We start from the raw sequence: 8,361 nt of genomic DNA, 5'->3' as shown, positions 1-8,361 counted from the left end.
TTAGCTATCTGCCTTTGTTTCTTTTGCAGTTTAACTAAGCAGAAGTAGCAGTATGAAGGAGGGGATGCTAGAATGAATAGTCACACTGATGGAAATCCCATGTTAGTTTTATCAACTGCTTCCAAGCAACCAGCTGTTCCTGTCGTGTCTCAGCTGCCCAAGTCCAAATGCAGTTCTAAGCTGTTTTGTGAAGACTAAGGGAATTGCAGCCTTTTGAGATCTCTGAAGCAGGAGTCACAGGCCTTAAAAACTGAAGGGTTTTCTAAGCTGAGATCATTAGAGATCTAGAGAATAAAAGGTACGACATCCTTTTCATTAAAAAAAAATGACAAAGAAATTGAATTGTTGATTTTGTCTGCTGTGTTTATCAAAAAGAGTGATTTTCTACTCTAGTTTTTGGATGTACAATCTTAATACTAATATACTTGCTACAGCTCTCTACTGTGTTGAAGTGTAAAGATTAAATGAAGAAGTTCGCCAAGGGAGAGACAAAGAGTGGTATTACTTTTCTTGCTTTCCTTCTTTCCTTCCTTCTTTCTTTCACTGGTCTTCCATTTTGTTGCTGCTCTTGAACTTAACCACCATGACTGTAATGTTGTCAGGGCATCCCCTATAAAAAGACTGGAGCACTATACTCTTGGCTCCAAAATGTGGCTCGTCTAAACGTTCCTTGATGAACCGCACTGCCTCCTCATTACTGAAAGCATCCCATAGCCCATCAGAAGCTAAGATCATGAACTCTGGCTGGAGTTTGTCCAGGTCAAAGGTCAAGATATCTGGATCAGGGATGACAACATTCAGATTTTTCAACGGGTAATCCCCAAGAGAACGAGACATGGCCAGGATCCCCTGAACACGCCAGGAACCGTTGAAACTAATGAAGCCACCTGGAAGAGAGAGAAAAAAACCCTATTAAATGGTGTTGATATGAAATTGTTCTCAGAAGCTTCCATGCCACTGGGTTATTAAATCAGTTAGGAAAACTGAATGACTTCACAATTTTTTTTTCTCAAGAAAATCCTTTCCCATAACATACCAGAGTGTCTGTTGCCAAGACACAGGAAGGAAACCTGGCTCTTCAGTTGTTCCTTGTCTTCTTCAACATGGGGAAAGGATTCTGCTACTTAAGGCAACTATAGGCAGAAAGCCATCACTATTTGCCTCTCTCTACACCAAAAATCACCAAGTATTTTGAACCAGCAGGCGCATCTGGGATTTTGAGAGCATACTGGGGACACAAAACATCCCTTTACCATACAATAAGCTGGTGAAGCTGCTCTCTGCATCTCATTTAGTTCTTTCAGATAATTTGTCTTTTTAATAGCCAGATGAATGTACTTCTAAACAAAGCACTGGGCTGCAACCACTCATATTATTATTTTTTGAAACTGCCTGTGTGGGATCTAGAGACTTTCTTGAGAAGACAATTCTTCAGGTTGGATATTTGCTTTGCAACATACTAGTTAGTTTCCCTTCTTGAAAAATGTTATGCACCTGCTAAAAGGGCCAGTGCAATCTTGGGCTGCATTAACAAAAGCACTGTGCCACAGGAGATAATAGTTCAATTGTACTTTCAGCTGGCTAAATGACACCTGGGAGTATTGTGTCCAGCTCTGGGCACCACATGTTAAAAGGGTCATAGAGAAACTGACTTGGTTCAAAGGAAAACTACCATGATTATAAAGGGTCTGGAAACCAAGCCCTATTAGGAATGGTTAAAGGAGTTGACCATGTTTAGCTTGCAAAAGAGAAGACCGAGAGATGATAGCAGTCTTTTTGTGTGTATGTATCTGTGTATGTGCATTCCTTTGAGTCAGCCCTGACACCTGGCAACTACATGGACAAATCCATGCTATTATCTAGGCTATCTATCTATTTTTCACATTTCTATTACCATATTGAGAAATGGTTTGCCATTGTCTTTTTCCTAGGGCTGAAAGACAATGACTGGCCCAAGGTCACTGACCAAAGCTGGTACCTACAAATATCTAAAAAACACAAACAGGGAGAGGGACCTGTTCTCTACTGAAACTAAAGGAAGAACAAGGACTAAGGGCTGAAATTAAAGGAGATGCAGGGTGAATATTATGAGGAATTTCTTGACACTAAGAGCTGTGATGCAAAGGAATGGTCTGTCTAATGTTGAACTCTTTCTTACAGGAGGTTTTCAAAAGAGGGTTTAGTTTTGAAACTAAAACTAAGTTGGGGATGGTTTAGTGGGTTTGCGCACTGAGCAGAGGATTAGACGCCCCCCTGCCTGAAAAACTCTATGGTTCCCTTACAACTCATGCATTTTGTGATTCTAAATTTTAACAAATAGAATACAATAAATGAAGTAGCACAAAAAGCTTGACAGATGCTAAGGGTAATGTTGCTGGGCTCACTTGTGCTTAAGTGACCAGGCTTACAATCCAGTGCTGAAGGGTTTGGCTGAAAAGATGGGGTTCTGTAGTGGGAATTGCTCTTTCTAAAGCTCTGAATCCTGATACATCTGTATCCAGGAAGTTTGGAGAACACTCTGGCCTTTGAATTAGATTTGGCCCACAATCCCTAGTGCAGGTGTTCCTTCCTATACTAATATTGTCTGTGGGTCTTCCATGCATAAGATTACAGGGTAAATAGAAAATGGCATTATTAGGGGGGGGAAAGCATATTCAGTAGCATGTGTGATTAATGAGACCAGAGTTAATAAACTGTGAGAATATCACCTTCTATCCCAGATCTATTGGAATTATACATTTTATGTTATGTATCTTGTAACTAATGCAGAAAGTACAGGAAATATCCAAATGTTGTCATGGGGGGCTGGATTAAATCAGTATCCATGCTGTTGCTATTGAAATGGTAGACACGTGGATTTCTGCAGGCAAGCTCATCCATATATATGACAAATTGCCGAACAGCAAGGAAACTCAACCTTCATCTCTGTTGTTTGCAACATAAAGGATATCTTCTTGCCTGTGCTCAGGCAATCTCCCTCTCATTTTAATCATGCACTGTATATCCCTCTGGGATAATTCAAGAAGAAGTTCACGCTCATTTGCAAAAATTTATAATGGAACTGGGATATCAGACTAGTCTTATAAAACTCAAAATCTCACTCCAGGGCAAGAAGTAAAGAAACGCACATACAAACAAAAGCTTATCTTTCTCATCAAGAAATTCTGGTTGAACAGTAGCAGTAATGATCCAGAAAAAAAGTTCTTGTGAAAACAATCATCCCTCGCTTTTGAGTTCACAGGGGAAAACAGGTGAAACAGGCAAGGAAGAGCAGCATAGCAGCATTTCAAAGCAATGGACACAGTACCTGGGGGTAGGTGCAACTGTAATACTGTAAGTACAGTACCTGGGGGTGGGAGCAAAATTAGCAACACAGTAATGAATAATGCTCTCATCATCAGTTACACAAGCAATTTCCATCTAGCTCTGAAACCCTCCAACACGGCACTTTTATTAGGCACCAAATGGAAAGCAGTAAATTCCCGTGGCACATTTTACAACTCTGTCTTAATCGGAAAAAACAAACTATCTTGTGTAAACATCCTCTGAAACTTCAACTCAGTTCAAATTTTGAGTTGGATACTTGGACCTGGGCCTCTGACACTGTCTACTAATGCAGGTAGTCCTCGTTTAGCAACTGCCTCGTACAGCAACCATTCACATTTATGAAGATGATGAAAAAGTAACTTTTTCCTTGCATTTACAAACTTCACAAGTCTGTAAAGGAAAGGAAAGCCGAAGTAAGATCATAAGCACAGTTGCAGTTTCACTTAATGACCGCTTCCCTTAATGGCTGAGTTGCTTGTCCCAATTGTGGTACAAATGAGGACTATCTGTAACCTATTCATGTTATGGACTTTATTTATTTATTTATTTATTTATTCATTCATTCATTCATTCATTCAATCAATCAATCAATCAATCAATCCAATTTGTCCCTGCCCATCTCCTCCCATCAGGGGACTCTGGGCGGTTTACAATAATCAATTAAAACAACAATCATAAAATATACAGTATAAAATTACAATAATAAATAATATAAATAAGAGTAAAGATAAAAAGTCCAAGTGGCGAAAGAATCTAAAACAGTCCAAGTGTGGGAGGAGTGGTCTATAGCAGCCATCCCCATGTAGATCTATTCCCCTCTCCACCCCAAGCCAGGCGGCAGAAGCAGGTCTTCAGACTCCTCCGAAAGGCCAGGAGCGATGGGGCCAATCTCACTTCTGGGGGCAGCATGTTCCATAGGGTGGGTGCCACTGCAGAGAAGGCCTGCTTCCTGGACCCCGCCAAATGAAATTGTCTTAGAGACAGGGTCCGCAGCATGCCCTCTCTGCACGATCGGGTGGGACGGGCTGATGTAATGGGGAAGAGGCGGTCCCTCAGGTAACCTGGCCCCATGCCATGTAGGGCTTTAAAGGTGATAACCCACACCTTGAATTGGACCCGGAAGCAAACTGGTACCCAATGCAGCTCGCGCAGCAGTGGTGTTATATGTGCCCTTCTAGGGGCACCAAAAACAGCTCACACAGCTGCATTCTGGACCAGCTGAAGCTTCCGGATACTTTTCAAGGGTAGCCCCATGTAGAGCGCATTGCAATAGTCTATATGAGAGATAACAAGGGTATGAGTGACTGTTCGAAGGGCCTCCCGATCCAGGAAGGGTCGTAACTGGTGCACAGCACATAGCTGCACAAAGGCTCTCCTGGCCACGGCTGCCACCTGCTCTTTGAGCAGGAGCCATGAATCCAGGAGGACCCCCAAGTTATGCACCGGGTCTGTCTGGGGCACTGCAACCCCATCCAGAACCAGAGATGTTAATGTCCCTGATACAGAAGAACTATTAACCCACAGCCACTTGGTCTTACCCATCCAGGCCCCCACAGCCCCCAGACACTCAGAGAGGGTGGTCATGGCATCACATATTTCACCCGGGATGGAAATATACAATTGAGTATCATCAGCATACTGATGATACCTCATCCCATGGTGATGGATGATCTCGCTCAGTGGTTTCATGTAGATGTTAAAAAGGAGAGGAGAGAGTACTGATCCCTGCAGCACCCCACAAAGAAGGGGCTGTGGGGCCAATCTCTCCTCCCCTATCACCATCGATTGGGACCGGCCCTGGAGGAAGGAGATGAACCAGTGTAAGACTACCCCACCCACCCCCAACTCCCTGAGCCTCCTCAAAAGGATACCATGGTCGATGGTATCGAAAGCCACTGAGAGGTCTAGGAGAGCCAGGATGGATGTACTCCCTCCATCCCGCTCCCGCCAGAGATCATCCATAAGTGCGACCAATGCAGTCTCTGTCTCGTATCCTGGCCTGAAACCTGACTGAAAGGGGTCTAGATAATCCGTTTTGTCCAGGACCCTCTGGAGCTGCAAAGTCACCACTTTCTCAACCACCTTCCCCAAAAAGGGAAGGTGGGAGACTGGATGAAAATTGTCCAGAACAGTAGGGTCCAGCAATGGCTTTTTGAGGAGGGGGTGCACCAACACCTCTTTAAAGGTAGCTGGGGACACCCCCTCTCCCAAGGATGTATTAACCATCGCATGGACCCAACCACGTGTCACCTCCTGGGCTGCTTTTACTAGCCAGGAGGGGCATGGGTCTAGTTGGCATGTGGTGGCATTTACTGTCCGTAGGATCCTGTCCACTTCCTCAGGTCCAACAGGATCAAACTCCTCCCAGATAACTGGGTAAGCCCATTCCCCTGGTATCTCTCCAGACCCAGCCTCATGCCTGGAGTCTAACTTGGAGAGGATCCAAGTGATTTTGTCCTGCAGATGCTCAGCAAATTCCTCTGCACGGCCCTGTAGGTGGGTCACTGAGCCCACCTTCCCCAAAAGGGATCGAGTGATCTTAAACAGGGCTGTCGGGTGCCATTCTGCGGATGCAATAAGAGCAGAGAAGTATTGATGCTTCACCACTTTTATCGCCACAAGGTAGGCCTTAATAGCGGCTCTAACCTGTGTTCGGTCGAATTCAGTCTTTGTCTTCCTCCGGCGGCACTCTAGCATCTCTTAATCCTCTTCAGAACCCTCAACTCCTCCATAAACCACGGGGAGTGCCGGGTTCAATGGGACAAGAGGGGCTGCACAGGCACGGTCCTGTCCAAGGCCCCAGCCGCCACCCTGTTCCGGGCTGCGACTAGGGCCTCTGCTGGACCATGCAGCAGATCACCGGGATATAAACAGCGACTGCTATACTGTCATGAAAAGTATTTCTCTTCCACTATTTATCCCAACATGGTTCACAATAATCCTAAAAGCATCCAAAGTATGAGAGTTAGAAACAGTCCATTAAATGACAAATATCATGGGGAGACAACACTATGGAAGGCTAACATATTTTATAATAACTCCTCACCAAACCCACCTAAAACATGAGGAAGGGAAATCCTTTGGGTCTTCATACCCTGATCCTGTCTGCAGATTTATATTACATAAAATAATATTATATAAAGAAGAAAAAAAGAAAGAAAGAAACCCTTCTTGGCCCAGTATGTGAAAACAAAGATGTTTTGGCAGAGTGTTTGCTTCATCCAGCTCAGCTGGCCATCTCCTCTTGACTGTTGCCTTCACTTGGAGACAAAACAAGTGAAGGGGCAAAAGCCTGAACTCTGACAGAATCTCTGTTGTTCTGCAGTGAGAAAGGGCTTTATTGTTATTCTAAAAATATATTTCATTCTTTTATTTCATTCTTTCTCCCTCATATTTTGGTTAATTTTTTTGGTTCTTTTTTCTATCATCTTTTATTATTACAGTTGATATTTTTTCTTTTCTCTTTTGTTATAATTTAAAATACAATATATATATTGTATTTTATTTCAGGGCATTGCAACAGAGAGGAACTCATGTTCATTTGCACAGTGCAAATTAGTCTTCCCCAATTATGACTTCTCCAAGCTGTGTGGGACAACTGCTCCCAGAACTTTGCACCAACATTGTCCAACACATACAGAAGCTCCACAATTTGGGAAGGCTAATGCAGGTAAAAGCGCATTACAGAATACCATGTATGGTAGAAGCTCAGCAAGAAAGCAAGAACAAATTAGGAAAATGGCACAAGGTCATCTCTTTTGCTAAACTTTTATTTATTATTTATTCATTTTAAACATGTCTGTACTGTTTCCCATTAGAAGAATTCCCATAGCAATTTACAATTAAGCCATTTTAACTGATAACTGCTTTAAGAAAACTGACTTTAATTTTTAGTTTTGATTTTAATTGCACTGATTTTATTATGTTTTATATTTTGTATTGTAAAACTCTTGAAAGCCACCTTGAGTGTTTACAGAAACTTAAAAGAACAAATCCAATGATAAATACAAATACAAATAAACTGACTATAATCTGCGCTTCTATTTTTACACCTATAAGCTCTTGTTCTCCCTATGCTCTCAACTACTTTCCAAAGCCACATAAATATATATTTCTTGAGCTTAGTTTATGCTGCTTTACGTTAGTAAAATGCCACAATGCCTAAAGCCAAAAAGTAAAGAACAATGGATGGATGGATGATTTATTCTTAATAATGATCATAAAAAAATACTGACGAGTATAAGAGGAAAGGCATGTATTTTCTTGTTTAGATTTTGCAGTTTGCAAAAATATATTTGAATACATTTTCAAGCCCTGCAAAATAATTTTTATGTTCCTTTTCCTCTCCCTCTCTCATTCTTACAGAAAAGAGATGGCTGATGGAACCAACTCTACTATCCTAATCTTTGTAGCCCACACATATTCGTAAGAAGGTATTTTTCTGAAATCTTATAACATAGCAAATCATAGTATTGGATGAGAATCATTGTCTAAAATTTAAAAAAGAACTCACCAACCACATTTAAAAACACCTCACACATCTCAAGCATCCTTAAACATTCTCATTATAAACCCAAATATTGTTTATGTCAAGATGTTGCTGAAGGAGGAGGATTTTCTGATTTTGGGCATTGCTACATATTATAAAAGAGCTCAAGCCAAAAGTATCTGAAGGTTCTCCTTGAATAAACTTAATTTCTATAAGGAATAGACATTTTACAGCTCCAGAGCCTAGCAAGCTCTCAGTGAAATAGGGGGGAAAAAAACCTCCTGCTGATTTGTATGTCTAAAAAAGCATCACTAGAATATTGTAACACAAAGAAAAAGCCAAAAATAACATGTCCCTCAATGTCCAGTATAATTTAACATTGGCAACGCTTCCCGCTGGCTAATATATTTAATCTAGCATCTCCACCTTGTGACTGACTTTATGGATGAAACAAGTGGAATAGATTTGGATTTTCTGCTTCTTCTACAACCTGTTTTTGCAACCTTTTGCCTGATGAAGAGTTATGGAGAATTCCAACACTTGTA

The 8,361-nt window shown here is 41.7% G+C and overlaps 1 protein-coding gene across 1 annotated transcript in view; it reads right to left on the bottom strand.

The window, feature by feature from the left end:
• Positions 1 to 393: 393 nt before the first annotated feature.
• PPM1L (protein phosphatase, Mg2+/Mn2+ dependent 1L) overlaps positions 394 to 8,361 on the bottom strand; it is a 61,821-nt gene continuing 53,853 nt past the window's right edge. Inside the window, exon 3 of the mRNA XM_063306490.1 lies at positions 394 to 887. Within this exon, the coding sequence (XP_063162560.1) occupies positions 541 to 887 (347 nt within the window). The 3' untranslated portion in view covers positions 394 to 540. The remainder of the gene's footprint in view (positions 888 to 8,361) is intronic.

Source organism: Candoia aspera, chromosome 6 (genome assembly GCF_035149785.1).
Source record: "Candoia aspera isolate rCanAsp1 chromosome 6, rCanAsp1.hap2, whole genome shotgun sequence".
NCBI classification, from domain to species: domain Eukaryota; kingdom Metazoa; phylum Chordata; class Lepidosauria; order Squamata; family Boidae; genus Candoia; species Candoia aspera.
The sequence above is the reverse complement of the archived record's forward strand: the minus strand, read 5'-3'. Positions and strand labels throughout refer to the sequence as shown.